This window comes from Marmota monax, unplaced genomic scaffold (assembly GCF_021218885.2).
Source record: "Marmota monax isolate L192 unplaced genomic scaffold, Marmota_monax_Labrador192_F-V1.1 WCK01_AAM20220418_F8-fsc00011, whole genome shotgun sequence".
NCBI lineage: Eukaryota > Metazoa > Chordata > Mammalia > Rodentia > Sciuridae > Marmota > Marmota monax.
In genome coordinates, this window is record NW_026693082.1 from 20,108,581 (window position 1) to 20,128,567 (window position 19,987).

The 19,987-nt window shown below is 38.4% G+C and overlaps 1 protein-coding gene across 3 annotated transcripts in view; it reads right to left on the reverse strand.

Annotated features, from left to right (window-relative positions):
- Lrch1 (leucine rich repeats and calponin homology domain containing 1) overlaps positions 1-19,987 on the reverse strand; it is a 186,984-nt gene that overhangs the window by 41,424 nt on the left and 125,573 nt on the right. For 2 of the 3 annotated variants that reach the window (XM_046454072.2, XM_058582577.1), the window contains exons 5-13: positions 19,566-19,702; positions 18,618-18,745; positions 17,344-17,407; positions 14,102-14,207; positions 11,685-11,812; positions 6,805-6,872; positions 4,743-4,829; positions 2,139-2,228; positions 1,997-2,033 (exon numbers count right to left, since the gene is read on the reverse strand). In XM_046454072.2, the coding sequence (XP_046310028.1) occupies positions 1,997-2,033; positions 2,139-2,228; positions 4,743-4,829; positions 6,805-6,872; positions 11,685-11,812; positions 14,102-14,207; positions 17,344-17,407; positions 18,618-18,745; positions 19,566-19,702 (845 nt within the window). The remainder of the gene's footprint in view (positions 1-1,996; positions 2,034-2,138; positions 2,229-4,742; positions 4,830-6,804; positions 6,873-11,684; positions 11,813-14,101; positions 14,208-17,343; positions 17,408-18,617; positions 18,746-19,565; positions 19,703-19,987) is intronic. The other variant, XM_046454073.2, reaches the window with a different exon arrangement.

The following is a 19,987-nucleotide window of genomic DNA, read 5'->3' on the forward strand; positions in this document are numbered from 1 at the left end:
AATAATATATAGGAATATAATATAGGATATAATATAGGAATAGAATATATATATATATATATATATATATAAAATATAGAAAATGTGGCCAAATGTTAACATAAGTTGAGAATCATTTATCCAAAATTATTGATACCAGAAGTGTTTTGGATTTTAGAATAACTGCATAATTAGGTATCTTGAGATGGGACGCCAGTCGAAACACAAAACTCATTTATGTTTCTCTACAGTTAGCCTGAGGTAATTTAATACAATATTTTTAGTAATATCTGTAATTTGACTGCAACTCATTACATGAGGTCAGAGGTGGCATTTCCCCCTTGCGGCATTATGTTGGTGCTCAAAAGTTTCGGATGTTAGAGTGCCTGGATTTTGGATTTCCAGATTAGGGATGTTCAACCTGTAATCAGTAAATCTAGGTACAAGACTGTAATTTTTTTGCAACATTTTGTAGAACCTTGTAATTTATTTATTTATTTATTTATTATTTTATTATTTATCTATGCACTCCTTTGTAAAGTTAAAATCATATCCAAATAAGAAACATAAAAAAAAAAAAAAAAAAACATGAGTGTGCAGAGAACCAAATCAATCTCAAATGGAAACTTGAGGCCATGAATCCAGGACAGCCTGCTAATGAAAGGCTTCCTGATGCTCTGCTACTGGAGTAGTTCAATGCTGCCTCAACCCAGAGCAGCAGTGGTACCCGCTCCCTCTAGAGACCACACCAATAACAATAACAGAGCAGGAGGTGAACAGCCAGCACTTAGGCGCCCTGTATGGTGAGGCCGTTCTGAATCATCTTATTTAAGCTTTACAATAGCTATTATTATGATCCCAATTTACTGAAAATGAAGGTTAAGTTTAGAGAGGTTAATTAGCTAGCCTAGAGTTAGCAAGTCTTCGGGACGCGGCTATAGCTCACATCATTCCAAGTCACTGCATTTAACAATGAAACCATACTCTCTGGGAATAGTTCTCATACTCTCTTGTACAGTTCTTTTTTCCATATTTCTTGCACACAGGAACTTTTAATAGTTAAAGGGTATGAAGCTTTACTGGTAATACACGTGTAAACACCACAGGGGGAATAGATTGGTTTGTATATAATCTGGGTACCTAAACTAGCCACCCTAAGCCCATTCACAAAGAAGGGATAAAACAGATTTAAACAGGCCATAACTCCCAAATCATCATGCAAACCTCTCTCTCCGTAACTGGGGTAACAATCTTTCTTTGGGACCTTTTAGGCTCATCTCTAGTTTTATGTCAAAACTGCTTTCTCTAGAGCCACTCAAACCCCTGTAACTCTACCTAATCTACCCTCACCCTGCTCCCAAACACCCCCACCAGTTTATAATATTCTCTTTTAGATTTTTGTTTTCCTTTTTCTTTTTTCTTTCTTTCAGCCCTGAGAATTGAACTCAGCAGCATTTTATTATTAAGCTACATTCCCAGCCCCTTTTTATTTTTTATCTTGAGACAGGGTCTAAGTTGCCAAGGCTGACCTCAAATTTGTGGTCCTCCTGCTTCAACCTCCTGAGTTGGTAGGATTACAGGTGTGTGCCACCACACCCAGCTTGTAATAATCTCTTATCTTCCTAACACCACACAGAAATTCAATTGCTCTTGCTTTTCAGGTCTTTTCTAGCCAGATTTCTTCCTAGGGTCCAAAATCTATACTACATGGACCTAGCTCCAGTTTCTAACAAAGAGCAGGTTTCCCATGCATCACAGCGGTTGACACCTGACTCAGTGCAACTTTTTATAAAAAAATTTAAAGAATCTATGAGAAATAGCCATCTCTCATCTTTAATAGAAGGTGAGATATAACAGAGAAGCAGAATTAAGAGAAGGAAAGTATACAAACACTGAAAAATGTGTCTTGGACAAACATGGATATTGGTCTCACTCATAAAAATGTTTCCCCGGACAGATCTTTACAGAATGTGGTAGAGTATTCTGGAAAGAGCACTGCTCAGTGCTGTAGTCTTACCTCACACACTGGGGATGTCTCCAGCTGCATTTGACCACTGTGGGCACAAGGAAAGAAAAAGGAAGACATAAGGTAGAATTTAAAGCATAAGTACTTCAATGTCAAAAGAGAAATATCTTTAGTTATAAAAAGGCAAACATACTTAAGTGCAGAATCTGGTAGTTCTAAGGCTTCTGCTGATCCCATAGGATACAGATTTAAAACACTTCTCTCAGTAATATCTGCACTTAATCTAAAAAGTAAGGGGGAAGAAATGTCAGTATATTTATTAAACTTGTTATAAATTCTCCTGGTCATATTTAGTTTAAAACTTTATATAATGAAAAGCAGTGTTTATCTAAGATTAAGTGAAGAAGGGTTTATGACAAAAATGAAAAACTGTATGGCATTTCCCATCCCACGGGGGGTCAAAATATAATTTTCCATCTGTTACTGGTATTGAAATCCAACTGATTCACAATGTAAGAGAAATTTCCAATAAAAATCCCAATTTTCATAGGTAGCATATACTAAGTTTTATTCTAGAATTTCATTAATTTACAGAAGTTGCTAAGAGTACTACAAATAAACATATGTGCCAACAACATTTGGTTCTGGTGGGAAGACCTTTGTGGTATAAACTTAATCCTCTCAATTATAAAATAAGAATTCAGAACTGTGGTGAAGCTCAGTCCTAGGGCACTTGCTTAGCATGCAGGAGGCCTGGGTTTGACCCCCAGCATCCTCCCCACTCCCAAAAAGGAAAAATAAATCATAATCAATTTGATACACATTTTTTACTTTTGAAATTGTCTCAGGTATAGTTTTTTTGAATTACGCAATTTTAAGAGGTAAGTTGCTCTTTTTTTTCAAAGAACAATGAAGCCAGGAAATCCATAAGCGATAGAAAAATTATAAAGCCATCTTTGCATATATAATTCAATAATATAATAATTATAATAATTTAACACAATATAATAAATATGCCTATGAAAATGTTACCACACTAACACTGAGAAGGCCTAGAGAAGAAAACGAAATAAAGAAAAACAGGACAGCCATATTCCACTTAAGTTTCTGGACCTAAAAAAAACCCCTGGATCTATGAACTGTGAGATAAAGGAGAAACCCAATATGTATGTAAACATGTTTATTGTTAATATTTTAAAATCTAGAAATAAACATGTCTTGAATTCCCTCTCTTTATCAGAAGCAAAACAAGAAGGACTTCTACTTTAACAGGATTACACTGGCTTACAAAAATACTGTTAGAAAATCAGACTTATAGTAGTTATTTCAGAATAAATAACAAAATCTAAAGTAGCCAAAGTAGTGGATTATTTTAGGGAGGAAATGAACTCCACAGGAAATGTTTCAACATTTATGATTTAAACATAGCACTTAATAAAGACGCAAACCACGTGTGGCCAGGGACATTCCTCCGGGCTCTTCCAGAGTGCAGCTACACCTACCATCCCATCCACATCGGCACAACTTGTGGCTCCAGACATTTCAGAACTGCGGAAGAGTCGGAGCTCCTCGGTTCAACCTACTCCTCATCAGAGCAGGAGATTAAGGCCCAGAACTCGGAGCCCCTTCCTCAGGGCACCCATGTCTCCCTATGGTTCCAGCCCTGCATCCCATGCCACTGCTATGTCACCCATGTGGGCTACTCTGTTTTGCTTTGGGGTTATATATTAATCAATCCAAACTTCTAAAGCGAAAAAATACTAGAAATGCCTGGAAGGAAAGAGCTGGGTCTTGTTCATCTTTATATCCCCCAAGGTACACACCATAAATCATGTTCTAAACACTCAGTGAGTGTCTGCAGAATGGAAGTGCTTTTCAAATCAATTGCTAAAGATTTCCAGTCAAACTCAACCTGACCTGCCATCATTCTTTCAAATGCCAGATGATATTGTTGGGAATATTCTTGAAAGCACTCTGCATTCACTAACCACCTTTATTATAAATTCCCAGAACCCAGATAAGAGTGCTGTGGTGTGATTCCCAAGTTCACCATATTATAAGACCACACCATGTTCACATAATTCCCAGGACTCTTGGACATTTCACAACAGACAAGCTTTGGGTCTGTTTCTCTAGTGGTCTTATAGTTATTATCTGATACCTGATATTGTCTTACTGAAAAATATTTTGTCCATGGGAATTCCATTATCCTTACCTAAGAAACAAACAAAAACTACCCACTGCATATAGCGTCCGCTATCGACAAAGGCCAACTCAAATTCAGAAATCCAAATCTTTAGATTTCTAAAGATTATATTATATATATATTATTGTTTATATGTTACTTGTATTTTGGTACTATCAGAAATAAAAATAGTAATGTTTATTTATTTAATCTTCATTCTAGAAAAAATTTCCTTGTATTTCTGTAAATCAGTGGCTTAAGTTTCATGTTCTTAAAAAAAAAATCTTCACACACACACAAAAAAAGTTTTACGTTCTTTTGCCATATTTCTGTTTTCTAAGTATTGTACCAAAAATCCCATGTGGATTTCATGAGAGGTGAATGAATTCCATTAAGAGCTAAAATAGGGAATTGACCACCATCTCTGCAAAATTCTGACTCTTTCACTTTTGAATCTTGGGAAACTGGTAATTAAAATGACTTTTACTTCATCAGTGGTTATACTGGTACCAAAATGTGTATATAAGTATTTTAAAAATTGAAATAAGGTACTCATTAGATTGGTAGGCATTAACTACACAGGAAACCTGGGCTAAAGGAAGACAAGCATACCCATTGGGATCTTGCAGCAAATCTACTGCTTCTCTCAGCTGCTCAATCATTGCTATATCCATGTCCTGATCTTTGGATGAACTTATTCTGTAACATAAAACCAAGTACGAAGCATGAAAACTTGATCACTAAAACATGAGTAAACTTAAAAGTAAACTTATAAAAATCTAACAGATGGAAATGATTTTGACAGATTCAATATTACAATGAAGACATGTCAGTACCCTGGAGGGCAGGGTGCCAGAGAGCCACTGGGTGGGGAAAGCTCAGTTCAGCTCAGCTTGAAGCCCCTGGTCCCCCACTGCACAATCAGGCAATAGACAAGATGGGTGGGGCTCACAGTGTGCTTTCCTGGGTTCCATGGGGTTTCCTGAGGGTTCCACTGCACCGTCTGTACTACCTCAAGACTCTGAACACCAGTTAAACCATCTGGGCTCAATTTTGTTCTTTCATACAGTGTGGGCTTCACATTGCATGGTATAGGAGAGTGGTTCTCAACCCAGGCTTTATGTGCAGCAAAATCATCTGTGTGGCTTAAAACAACAGGCCAGTCCAGATACTCTCAAGTAGGTCTGACCCCAAATAGGGTTGGTCATTTTATAAAGCTCTACGGATGATCCTATTTTTGTAAGCAGCATTGTGAACAGCAGATGTGAGTTTGAGAACAGAGTTTCTAAAGCTTTATCTAATTTTCCCTGTGAGTCTAAGGTTCTATAATCACAAGGTTCAGTGGAAGGCTCAGATCAACAACCCAGATCATGGAAAACAAAATCTTGAGAACCAAAACTCTAATCTATGTCACATGGTCCAAACTCAAATTCCTCAGAAATGGTTCATCTGATAAGATCACTCATCTGAGGGCTGGGATTGTGGCTCAGGGGTGGAGCACTTGCCTTGCAGGCGTGGGGCACTGGGTTTGATCCTCAGCACCACATAAAAATAAATAAAGACTGGTGTCCATCTATAACTTAAAAAAAATCACTCACTTCCTCCCTTATAAATTTTGCTAAATAAATATTTTATTAATAAGAGACTGGAGGGGATATTCATCTGGTGTAAGATTGCTCGAGGTTAATGGTGGCCCTCTGTGACCTTGGAAGTACAAAAATCAGTTTCTCTGGGCCCCAGTTTTATCATCTTTGAAATAGGGGACAAAAGAACTCATCTTCAGAGCTGGGGTTATAGCTCAGAAGTAGAGTGCTTGCCTCACATGTGTGAGGCACTGGGTTTGATCCTCAGCACCACATACAAATAAATAAAATAAATAAAGATATTGTGTCAATGTTTAAAAAATTCTTATCTTCATAGGATTACTGTGAAGACCAAATGAATTGTGAACCTGTTAAGTATTTAGGACAGTGCCTGGCATGTAGTGTTTAGTGAACATAAGCTATGACACTTATCAGATTTGGGACCAGGACATTAGAGGTATATGCTCTCCCCAAACCAGAAGACCCCGTAGTTCACCTGAGGTCCAATTGTTGGCTTTTTCAGGTAAAGGAAAGCAAATGGCAATCTCCATTCTAGACATTCTAGCTAATTCTCTGAATTACATTTCTACCCAGAGCCTCAAATCAGATAAAATTCAAGGCCAACAAAGAGGTCCAACTTTGCACTGTGCTGTGGTTTGAACTTGTCCGAAGTTCACATGTTGGAAATGTAATCTATAAGACAATAGTGTTGAGGCCTCTATGAGGATCAGGTCATGAGGTCTCTACCCTCATAAGTGGGTTAACCCTCATGCTCTTGCTACACAATATCTTTTGCCACATTACGATGCCACAGAAGTTCCTCACCAGATGCAGGCCCCTTCCATCTTGGATTTCTCAGTCTCCAGAATTGTCAACCAAATAAACTTCCACTGTTCATAAATTACTCAGTCTGTGGCATTCTGTTATGTGGCACAAAACAGTCTAAGACACACTATTGTGCAATACTTGTGACAAACATCAGGCAGAGGGAAATTGGGAATTTCTTAATCAATATCACCCGAAGAAAAGCATGTAAAAATTCTACCAGGACAGGGTTGCCAGTGTATTTGAACTGGGTCTCTGGCACTCACATTTCCTCTGTCTGCCAGTGGGCATCCTCTTCTATCCGTAACAGCTCTTCACAGTCTTCTGCCCTGTCCTGTAGACAGAACATATGGTTTCTGAGAACCACTGGTTGTTCAGTGAAGAGTTAAAGCCTGCCCCAGCCCATATCCATGGCAGCCTTATTCACAACAGTCGAAAGATAGAAACAAGCCAAGTGCACATCAATGGATGAATGGATAAACAAAATGTGATGGATACGCGTGAATGATTAGTCAGCCTTAAAAACAAGGAAAGTCTCGCATTTGTTGTATACCTGGACACTATGCTAAGTGAAATAAGGCCATCACAGGTGGACAGTGCTGTATGGTCCCACTCACGTGAGGTACCCAAAGAGTCAAATTCCTCCAAACAGAAAGTAAAATAGTGGTTCCAGGGACCAGGGGAAAAGGGAAGGGGGAGCTGTTCAACAGGCACCAGATTTCAGTTTTCCAAGATGAGGAGAGTCCTGGAGATGGTGAATGTACTTAACACACCCTGAATTATATGGTGACAAAACAGCTAAGATGATAATTTTATGTTACATGTATTTTGTACTAATTAAAAAATGAGATAATTAGCCTGTAATCAATCCCAACAGCTGGGAAGGCTGAGGCAGGAGGATCGAGAGTTCAAAGCCAGCCTCAGCAATAGGCGAGATAGACCCTGTTTTTAAGTAAAAAACAAAATAGGGCTGGGGATGTGGCTCAGTGGCTGAGTGCCCCTGGGTTCAATTCCCGGTAACCCCCTGCTCACCAAAAGAGGATTAAAACAAGAATAAAAACAATAAAGCTGAATCGGTTTCCTTGTTGCTCTTTTAGCACCTCCTTGTGTTGACAGATGCCTCCTTGAGTTCCTGAGTCACATATGAATGTGCATCCATGTGTTTGTGAGAGGAGACAAAGGGGGTGTGTGCAAGCCTGGGATTGTGCCTCTCCCTGTGTATGTGTTTTGGGGAAAAAAAGGTAAAAGTACTTAATGACAGAAAAATGCCTCAGAGATATCCAATAGCCCAATAATTTTCATGTGCACATTATCCAGATCTCACTCAAAGAATGTCCTCTCTGCACTGCAACCCACCCCCTGCAATGTTTCCTGAAGAGACCCCAGGAGAAGCAAATTCTGAGATAACTGACCCTGGGGGCCTCCCTTCTTTGCACTTTTGCCTCTGACACAGAGAAAACACTGCTTTAACCAGGTCAATGCAAGAACGGAAGCTGCCCCAGAGTGTCAAGGGCTGGGGCATATCCTTAACTAATGCAGGAGCAGCAGAGTCTGCAGCTATGTCATGAAGATGACGCTGGCCCTGAGGAGGAGGCCAGCCCCTCAATGTGGCCTCTGGATCAACAACACTCAGGCCTCTGCTGCCCTGACTCTACTTTCAGTGTGCAATAAAGTTAACTATATAAATGGCCACGCTGCTCTCCAAATGACAGAGAAATTCATAGGTGAAAATATACTGCCAGGAATGACCCAGGGAACGTGGTCTAGTCCTTCTTATTGGTTTCAACTATAGGAGACAGGAGTATTTCCTTCCAGTTTTCAGTCTCAAGATAAAAAGTAGCTGAGAGCATAAAACATCTCATGATTTTCAAAGTGCAGAACCAGTTTTACTGAGCTTCTTTTGCTAAGTCAGATGGCTATACAGTGAATTCTGTTTGTAGATTTGCCTACTCAAATTATTCGTTGGTAGTCCCCAAACCAGTACTCGTTGTGGTGCTTCTGAGCCATCTGTAGACACATGCAGGGTGATGAAAGATGAGCCCAAGGACACACAGGTTCCCACTGAGGTGGAACAGGGGCACTGCATTCTTGTTTCAGCTCCCACGTCTAGACAAGTTTGCTTGTCATAGTCTATACAGTGCCACAATTTCATATTCTTTATGCTTAAAAATTGTGCCAAATGCTATCTAGTGCTATCAAAGCCGAGAAAGGTTTTGATGTGCCTCACAGAGGACATACAGGTGGCAAGGTAAGCACGCACTCCAGTGCTATGGGCCCTGAGTTCGATGGTGATGAACCAGTGACAGACTGTCATGTGCCACGTGATGACATTTCAGTTGAGGATGCGCCACTTACATAATAGTGGAGCCACAGGGCTATATCACCCAGTAATGCTGGAGCCACCTTGGTTTCTGGAGCACTCTCTGTGCAGTTTTTACAATGATGAAACTGCTCCATATCGCATTTCTCCAGACTCAACTCCATCACTAAGTGACAAATAACTATATAAAGTGTGGTGTCGTGAAACAGAAACACATAAAATAAGGTCACTCATTGATGACTCACAGGCACTTGTCTTTTCTCTAGAGCGATGGCTCAGTACTGGAAAATTTAATATGCATAGTGATGTCACACACTATCGACTACCATGAAGAATGAAAATCGAGTGCAGTTACAAAATACAAGATGCTAACTCAGTAAACAAAACAGGATAATGTAAAACAGAACTGCTGGTCCAGGCACTGAGTGGTCTGGCACACTTGGGGGCCTCAGGCACATATTCATAGATGCTAAAGTGGTGGAAGTCAAGCCAGACATGGCCTGATTTTCAACACACAACTTATCCTTGCCCTTATAAGTTTAGGGTTTACTTCATAATTAGCATTCCCCTCTTGACTTTCCAGGACAAAGGTCTTCCAGGAAACATTTGCCAAATTGACTTCCTCATCCCTTCTCACTGCTAAAATGTCTGGCCACTAGCTCTAGTCCCTAGAGCAGACTTGTTCATGGGGTGATTCGCTTCCTGAAATCTCTGAATCTAGGGAACTTCGTTTTTCTGAAATAGCATGCTTTTCTTTACTAACCACTATCTCCTTCAAAATTTATATTTGTTGGGCCTAACTGTAATCTGAGTGACGGGAGGATTGCAAGTTCAAGACTAGCCTTATTTACTAAGACCTTATCTCAAAATAAAAAAATAAAAAGGGCTGGGATTGGGATGTAGTCCAAGCACCCCTGGGTTCAAATTCCAACACCAAAAAAAAAAAACAAACAAACAAAAAACTTTAAATTTAAGCATCTTTGAAATATATTCTTCAAAATTTCTATCTTTAGGGGAAATGAAGGGGAAAAGTCCTCTAATTTTCTATGTTTTCCTGACTGAATTGTCCCATAAAGCTGATAGACAGTGGTGAAATCTGGAAGAGTCTTGTGAGAACCACTGGCCTGTCAGTGATGTGATGAGATTTGTATTTCAAGAAAAGGTTTGGTGGCAGAACATGGTGTGTGTGTGTGTGTGTACACGCACACGGCACACAAGGTAGTGCAGAAGGGAGGGGGCTCCTACAGCCATTAACTTAAGAAACAATGAGGCTCAACCAAAGCAATGCCCATGGGTCAGTGGAGATGGAAAGCATAAATGAGACTCGACAGGTTAATGACAAAGTAGAGACACAGAGTAAAGAGTTAGCTTTCCTGTTTTATCCTTCTATATGCTTTTGTAATCATGGTTGATGGTCATATTCCACACACATATGGCAGGTCCATTATTTTTGTCTTGATGGCTTGAGCACACAGGTCTCAAACAGTTCTCCTCGAGGGTGACACCCAGAGATGCTCGTTTAGGCTAGTCCAGCCCTGCTAACAGGCTCCTCAAGAGTCTAAGGAGGGTCACCTAGAGATCCCATTCTTGGCTTCAACATAGTAACTCAAAGATGAGCACCTCTCACAAGCCACAGTGACTTTATTTCACCAAAACAGGAATCCTCAACCTGAACCAAAAGGATGGGTAGAACATACCAGGGCATCTAATCAGATCATCAAGTAGCTGAGCCTGACTGCAAATCAGCACAGGCCTAGTTTTTCTCTCCTCCCTTTTTCTACCAGAATTAGGGCTTCCTGACTCCTTGGGGACTTCACTGCCCTTTCAATACTTCAGGGCAACTACAAAGTTCAGGAACACATGTCCTTGGAGTGACCTATCCACAAAGGAAGAGTTACCTCCAGATTTTAAGTCTCCACTTCTCTCTGGACACTAAGGACATAACAAGTTATACATCCTTGATCCAAAAATCTGAAATCCAAAATGCTTGGAAATCTGAATTTAATCTTTCCCTTTTTTGGGGCAGGGGGAAGAGTACTAGGGATTAAACCCAGGGGCACTTTACCATTGAACTATATCCCCAGACCTTTTTATTATTTTGAGACAGGGTCTAAATTGCTTGGAGTCTCACCTGCTAAGCTGCTCAAGCTGGCTTTGAAACTGTAGACCTCCTGGCTCAGCCTCCCAAGTCACTGGGATTACAGGTATGTGTCACCATGCCTGACTGAAGTCTGAAACCTTGTAAGGTTCCAAAATCTGAAAATTTTTGTTAATAAACTTTGGGTTTCAGATTTGTAGATTAGGAATGTTCAACTAGCAAAATCTATGCAAAACTTCCAAATCTGAAAACCTCCAATATCTGAAACACTTCTAGTCCCAAGCACTCTAGACAAGGGATACTCCATCTGTATCTCAAGCTAAGTACTCATCTAGAACATACTGAGCAGCATGAAACTGTTTTAGCTTTTACTGAGCGAGTGATAATAGTAATTCTGGTAAGTTGAGTGATAATGGTAATTCTGGTAAGTTGACTAACTTACGTGATGCAGTGAATAGTGGAAAAACTGAGCAATTTCTGAAAACAAACCAAAACAACACAAAATCCATATGCATAAGCAGGTAAACGCAGAGACATACCGGGCGAAAAGCAGTTCTGAATGTCAAAAAATAGACACACTGAGCTTTGAAAAGATGTGCTGGAGGCTTCAGGCAGGCCACAGCAAGAGGGACTTTGAAGGTGATGGATTGGAAACCCTGAACTTAAGTTCTGAAGTGCCCAACAGAAGAATGCAAGTAAGAAAAATTAATTGATCCTCAAAACCTTACCTTAATATAGTTCATAAATCCCGAATGAAGAACATCTGCCCCATCAGCAAACTGGTCTCTTTGTTTTCCTGAGTTGTTGTTGTCCCCCAAAAGGGAAGGCTCTGGTGGAAATTCCTGATGAAATTCCCCTATTAGGGAAATACGGAGAAAGGAAGAAAGCATGATTTCGTGACGGAAGCATAAAGCACAGCGATCCTCAAACACATCATCTAATTGTTTTCACCTCCTCTCTTAGTTATTACAGAGGTATAGGAATGACCCAGATTTTCTTTTCCCTATAGAATCTGAGGAAAAGATTTTTTAAAAAATGGGAGAGGAACAAAATTAAATGAAAGTCTCCAACTGAATTTACAAAGTCAAGACCTCTTTGTGGCTTGGTTCATCATGAGAGAAACAAAATTTCCTCTTACTCTTTTAAGAAATTGAAAAAACAAATTATAAAAGAGGGCTTCTGTGTCCTCTTTTGAGTAATTGTTTCAAATTCCAGGTTCAACAAATATTTAATTAGCAGCTGCTAACTGGCAGGTATTATGCAATACACTTGGGGGCTTAAAAGAATCAGTCAAATATGACTCTGTCCTTAGGAAGCAGATAATCTCAAGGAAGACTGTGGGACAGGACTAGACAAGAGCCCCCAATCCTAGCAAACAGAAATGACTGCAAAAAAGTCCCACAGGGGTACAGGCATGTTTAGGTGGGGCACAACCAAGGGGAACATGTTCCAAGGGATGAAGGAGAAGCAAAAGAAACAGTATGAGGAACTCTTCTGACCAATCTGAAGACTAAAAACGTTCTGCTTCAAGCACTCACATAACCAGCAAGATACCCTCACCCAGAACAGGTTGAAAGGGGGGGGCTCCCTAATAGCAGATTTCTTAATCCTTTAATTTGAAAATTCTGCCTAAAATGCCCTCCTGTTTTGCATAATGTCACAGTTTTGCCTTCATTAATACAATGGCAGTTATTAGGCAAGGAAACAGTTCTATTTTTGGACAATGTATGCTTCCAATCATAAGTTTAATGCTGATCTTCTTACGTGTAATGCTAACCTTAAGCGCTGAACTTAAAAACTTAAATCCAAGTAGTAGAAGCAAACATCAAATTTTGAGTAGCTTTAAACAACTCTCTCATTATTAATGTGAGCATTCTTAAACTATCACAGAGATAATCTGTATATTAACCTTGTTCTTTATTATTCCTGCATCATGAAATCCTTTGTGCCACAAATCAGAAAACATCGAACTTTAGTATTTTCCCTAAAAGTCATTGGGAAACAGTCATCATAATAATGTAACTTGATATGAAATTAGTTACAAGGATTTTGAACGTCTGCAAGCCTCCATGTTTGGTGATCATTTCATGATTATTTAACAACAACAGAGCTGGGCATGGTGATGCACACCTGTAATCCCAGCAACTTGGGAGACTGAGGCAAGAGGATCCCAAATTCAAGGCTAGCCTCAGAAATTTAGTGAGGTCCTGAGCAACTTAGCAAGACCATGTCCCAAAGTAAAAAAATAAAAAGGGCTGGGGATGTGGTTTAGTGTTAAAGCACCCCCAGGTTCAATCTCCAGTACCAAAAGAAGAAGAAGAGCAACTTGGGAGCTATGAAGTTCAGCAGTTACCTAATCAAATTATCTCATCCATAGGGGAGGTAATTAAAATCAACTGACTTGTCCAAAGTCAAGAAAGTTCCTGAACTACATTAGCTACCCTCATGTGGAGTTAGATGTGGCTGTGAACTGAAGTCTAGCTTGTAAGTAAGTAATGGACACTCTCCCAGGACCATTACTAGCAACAAACCCCTGCCAGCAAACCTCCATGTTCTTTCCCTTCTGGTTTAAAACAGAGGAATTGTTTGTTTAATCTCAAGGAAGACTGTGGGACAGGAATCTTAGTCCTGTATTAACAAAAGAGAGTCACAGGACAAAAGTAGAATGAGTCCTTGAATCAAAGCTTGGAGTGGAGTTCCCTGTACATCACTAACTCACTAACTCCCATTTGGACTTAATCTGGATTGTGTTAAATCACTGATACTGGGGGATTTTATGTGTGACAGCAGCTAAGGTTGTCCTAACTAATATATCTACCATCTCAAAATTTTCTTTCCTAAAATGGATTTAAAGAATCTTTTGTAAACCTCCATAATGTGAATAATTCTACTATTTACTGTAGGACGTGGTACCGGCAAGTTACTCAAACTCTCTGACACTTGGCTCTCTCCTGTATAAAATGGAGATGAGTAGAATATCTATCTCAGCAGTCTGAATTTTAAAAATCTCCTTTCCAGATGAACACAATGCCTGAATCAGGGGTAATGTGCAATAAACATTAACTATTATCACTGCCACATTTGTGCATGTGTTATTTTAAACATAACCTTTGAAACTTGAAAACAAGCACTTCTTCCCTCAGACCTTTATTGGGGCTAAGGCGATGGCACGGGTCCTCCTTGATGATCTGGTCTTCCTCCATGATATTTGACATTGGCACATTAAGGCTAACCGTGTCTTCATCAGAAGGCTGAAAAGATACAGCACACAGTTTCATCCAAGTGAGTTTTATCAATGGAAAAAAAGAGAACACTGTATTAAAACAATATCCTGTGATCCTTGCAAACATTATGTTGAGTAAGAGAAGCCAGACACAAAGGACAATTCTACCTGTTGAAGTTGAAAACCAGAATACTGCTTCCATGGCATTTGAACTCAGGATAGTGGGTGTTCTTGGGGTAAGGGTGGGTGCATGAGCCAGGATTTCTGGGGTACTGGAAAAATGGTTTCTTGCTGTGGAAGCTGGGTCACTAACACTGATGGTACACATGCACTTCTCTTATGTATGTTCTGAGCGAACTCTTGTCAGCTATCTACGTTTTTCTTAACTAAGAACCCATATTAAGGGTACTAAAAAGGACTATGTAATATCCAAATATTATAGTAATTCATAATTATTCCTAATAATATATAACTTAGGCCTAAGTCCAACCAATCACTTTAATCACTGTGAGACCTGAACACAAGGCTAATTTACCAAAACTACATGTGAGTTTCATCTGGCTAGCCATAAAGAGCTGGCTATGAAGATCTGTGATAGTATCTTATTTACTCAGCCTGCCTTTTACATGTGACATTAAGCTTCAGTTTATCTCCTTGGTTCAGGCTGAGGAAGCTGCGCTATATATAAGAGCCAAACAATGGCAGTCATTAAGAAGGAACATGTGGGCTGGGGTTGTGGGTCAATATAGAGCGCTCACCTAGTACATGCAAGGCCCTGGGTTCAATCCTCAGCACCACATAAAAATAAATAAATAAAATAAAGGTATTGTGTCCAACTATAACTAAAAAAGGAAATATTAAAACAAAACAAAACAAAAAAAGAGGGCATGTGTTTGGTGATTTTCAGAATAAAGCTTCAATGTAGTTATTGGAGTTAGTCCTCTCTGAGGATTCCTTTCCCATAGCAGTTGATGAGGTTTATTCAGAAAAGCTGTCACAAATGAAATATGGGCTGGATGCAGTGCTATAATCCCAGCAGTTCAGGAGGCTGAGGCAGGAGGATTGTGAGTTCAAAGACAACCTCAGCAAAAGTGAGGTGCTAAGCAACACAGTGAGACCCTGTCTCTAAATAAAATACAAATTAGGGCGGGGGATGTGGCTCAGTGGTTGAGTGCTCCTGAGTTCAATCCCTAGTACCCCCATCAAAAACAAAACAACAACAACAACAAAAATGAAATACGGAGGCTCATTAATTTTCCTGTCTCCATTTCTCCGTTGTTTTTTAGTAAAAAGGTTTCTAAGTCCCAGGGACCAGAAATCTCCCCGGAACACATTTCAGGTGATTATGACCTGCTCCTAAATTCCTGAGGCTAGGACCTTTAGAGTTTGTCCCTATTTACTTTTGGACACATGAGCAGATTGTTTGGAAACTGGTGGAAGCGAGCATACACTTCATTCTTCAAACAAATGTTCGGAGGACTCTGCACGTTCTTGCTTGTTTATCTTAAAAAAGTAGATTTTTAATTTCTTCATGACAAATGCAAAAACAATCAGACAATGATAATAGCCAAAGAAAGGCAATGAGAAGTGATTCCTGAGGCCCACAATGAAATACTAGTGGAGGAGGGGGTAACATAGTTGCCAAAGAAACAATAGAACAATCCATAGGAGAAAGAAAAACCCTTCTCAGTCCAACAAATTTCTTAGAGGCATTCTTAGGTAATAAGACTACAGTATGAGAAAAGAAAACATCAAAGAGAAGTCATACATTTTATTCTGCAGAATATAATCCTTTCTGCAGCCTCTTTTCCCTCCACCACCCCCATCTTAAAAATTGACCAAAATTCCAAAGATATGCATTGAATTAAAGGGAAGACAATAAATCCTTAGGTTCCTCTTAGAATGATATTAGCATCCTACTTAAGCTAAGAGTAACAGAGGAATAATGAACATCTTTGAGTAATGTTTTATTAATGAATTTAATTAGCTTTAGAAGGGAGATAGAGGATAAAGCAGAGTCTGTTTTAACTTAATAGAAAATAAGTATAGGGAGAGTAGTTTCTATAACAATGGCCCATTTGAGGGGCCTTATGAGTTTTAATAAAGCCAAAGGGGATAAATTAAAATGCAACTTAGAAAGCTCTGTGTTTAGTATGCCACCCCACCAGGGAACCCTGGTCAACTATTAATGTGGCTTTGTGTAGGCCATTTTCTTTTACTGACCCTGGACTTCTTCTGCTAACTCTTCTTCCTTTCAAAATGTTCTGTATTCAAAAAATGTTGAGGAATCTTACTTTTTTTTTTTTAATACACTGCTTTACAGAGTGTTTTTTGGAAAACAAATCCCAAAACCTTAGCTACCTATTAAACCACCAAGATCTGAGAACTGGGGAAAGGCTCCTCTGGAGTCACACAGCAGAAATGTGATCTCCTTAGAGAGGTGACTGTCCTATTAGGAACAAATTCTTCAAAGAGGATCATGATGGTTCAGGACTTAATTACTATAAAATCTCAGTAACTTCCCTCAAAAAAAGGAAAGAGTATTGATGAGCTCCCCGGACCACATCTATCCCTTCTCATTCTCTCAGTGAAGAAGCTCCATTTAATGGTACATTAACGTAAGACCTGGGAGGGGGGCTCTAATACAGGATATGAGATAATAAATGTATTAATGAACAGTGATCTGTTCTCTAGCCTGTGAAACCTCTTAGCTTACAAATTAACCAGACTTTTATTCAACTAAACAGAACACAATTTGTTTCAGGAAAACAGTTATTGTTGTCAAACACAGCTACTCATAAATGCACTCCCTATCAGTAAACTACTAAAATGCTACACTTGACTTCTTCACATTTATGCATGCATATAACAACATTTTCCTAAGTTCACTTAAAAATTAGCATATTTTAAAAGTTCTTCATGGATACTTGTATACCATTTAGTCATTTCATAAATATTTATTAAACATTCAAGAATATTCCAGGTAATATGTGGGAGTGGCTAATATCTGCATAACCGTTAGAGAATTTCAAATTGCTTTCACAGAACATGATCACATAGTCTCATGCAGATGCATCAAAGTCCTTTTCCAGAAAGGAGTTTAGCAAACATGGACAGATATATCCATTAGCACAAAAGAAAAAAGATCTGGTCACTAGTTTTACCTCAGTAGCCGATAATCGCTTATCTCCATTATCACTTCCAACTCCCGAATCAGAATCCTTCTTGCTGGGATAGATGTCATCAATATTGAATTCATTTAGGAAAAATTAAAAGCACAAGTCACACCAAGATATATCAATTATATTCTAATAGTTACTTTCCTATACAAATTTGTATTATTATTATTATAAGGCAACAAATCAGCCTAGTATTAAAGATTATAAAGACACAGACCCTACAAAAATCATAGATTTGTACCACCCAAAAATACAAGAGAAATTCTTTATGTTCAGTTTTTCCCACTCTTAGATTTCATGATTCTTTGAAACAGTTACCAATTTTCTTATTTATTCCAGCATATAAAAAAGCAGTAAACTGCGTAACTGTTTTACCTCTTAGCTTACAAAATGTTTTCAAGAATTCTGTATACTTTTATTTGGTGGTTATATAAACTTGATAGAATCTTTACAAACATAAAATAATGGATACATACTTGAAACATTACTTGAAAATACAATTAGGGTAGTCTTTTAAGTTGCCCTGTTTAGGAAAAAGTGAGGAAAAGACTTCTGCAACGGAGACTCCTCTGAAAGGACTTGTATTTCTCCAAGTGTGTTCATTGTGGGAATTTTGTTTGGAAGGTCATTTGGAAGGTCAAAGCCTGATTTATGCTATAAATGACCCAAGGACATGTGAAAGGATCTCAGCACTTCCATTTGAAACAGGAAGTGGCAAAAAACTACACATTGCATTTCTGAGAAACAATTTTTTAAAAGCCTTGTGTTCTTCTTAACAAAGTTCAGAAGGCACACTGAAAAATCAGTAATTGTTAAAAGGGCATGTCTGAGCTTACCTGACTGATAAGTAAAAAATGCCCACATTTATATTATAGATCTTACTTATATGTATCCATACACTACTCAGGAAGGACTGATTATTGATTAGGAAATGAAAGCTGAGATATTAAGAGATGCCAAAACATTCTCAACAGCTTCAATTTTTCTTATTCCAGTAGTTTCTGAACTCTGAATTATAAAGTAGAATTGGGTGGTTGAAGCAAATAAATTTTTGTTGGTTACCTGAACAGGCTTGGCCTAAGCAATTTTTTTTCCTTTTTTAAAAAGAAATAGATTTATTATTCTGATCTTAAAATAGCATAGGCTCACATGGGGGTTGGATGGTGGTCACCAATAATGACAATAGGCAATAAAGCCCTCAATTTAAATTCAGATGGGAAGCCTCCTAGATGTTTTTCTGAGTGAAGGCATGGACTCACCTGTCTTCAATATGCTGGTGTAAGTGAGGCCTCTCCATGGTGTGGAGATAAAGGGAGTCAGTTGTCTTAATCTGGCACGCTTGTATGCTCAGATACTTAAATATGTGCACTTTGCCCTTTGTGCAAATCTACAGAGAAATTAATAAAGCACATTAAATTTTTAATGACAAAACAAATTTTAAGTACCAGATACATAACCACATATTTTAGTTTTCACAATTTCAGTTTATGTAACACTCTAACTATGCACACTAAATTGGACCTTTCCAAAACATGTAAGGATTTGGGGAATCATTTCTACAAATTCTACTTTGACTAAAAAACCATGCTCAAGAAATTCCTTTTTAAAAAATTAAACTACAAAATTCTAACAGAGATGTATTTAAGTATAGTGTAATAAGTATAACAGATAACTGGACTAGCAGCATTCCAATAACAAAAGATGATAAAAGCAGAATTATTTTCAAGCCCATAAGGAAGTAATTAACAGTTTATAAATAATTGAAGGTTTATGAACTTAAGTCATTTGAAAAATGACTAAACATGAAAACATTTACATATTTACATCCGAAAGAACATCTACTTCTTATTGTTCTTATGCTTATATCTGAGCTTGAGCCCTATCTCTAAACAATCAATAATCAGTTTTTAAGATGTTTAAACTCCATTTTGCAGCTATGATTCAAATGAGGAGCATAGTACCCCTTTTGTAAATCACCTGCTCCATGAAAAAGTTTCTAAGGTATGTATACATGACAAAAATCAAATACATAATTCTGGAGCTGGAATAGTCAAAATAGTGAGTCAAATGCAGGTAAACAGATTGGATTCTGCAGAAGGCAACTTAGTATAGTCTGATTCACCTAGGGTTTCATCTTTTCAGATTTGGCACTTGCTTCTGATCACAACTGATACAGTATTATTCAGCAGATAATGGAAGTGGCTCACCTGAGCTGGTGGGGACTGCAGGGGATTGTTCTCAAGCAGCAACACTTGCAACTGCTTCATCTCTCTAAAGCAGATGGGAATCACCAGCACTTTGTTGCAAGAAAAGTCAAATTTTACCAAGGGAAGATCTACTAGTTCTAAAAGAATAGAAAAAAAATTTTTTTTTTCAGAAAACAACCTAATCAAATGGCTAAACATTCTCAACTTAATTTTCTTTTTAGTGGGAAAAACATCACTTAACATAATCAAAAATAAGTCGTGTATTAGGAATACGTAGTATGTATACACAGAATTTCATTAAATGGGAAAAAATCTTTCACTGGGATCTCTGTAATTGTTGTTAGTTCTGGTAAGAGCTGAAAACACTTGATATTTACAATGTCTATTGTTTAAAAAGTCCCCCTCCCCTTTTTTTTTCCAGC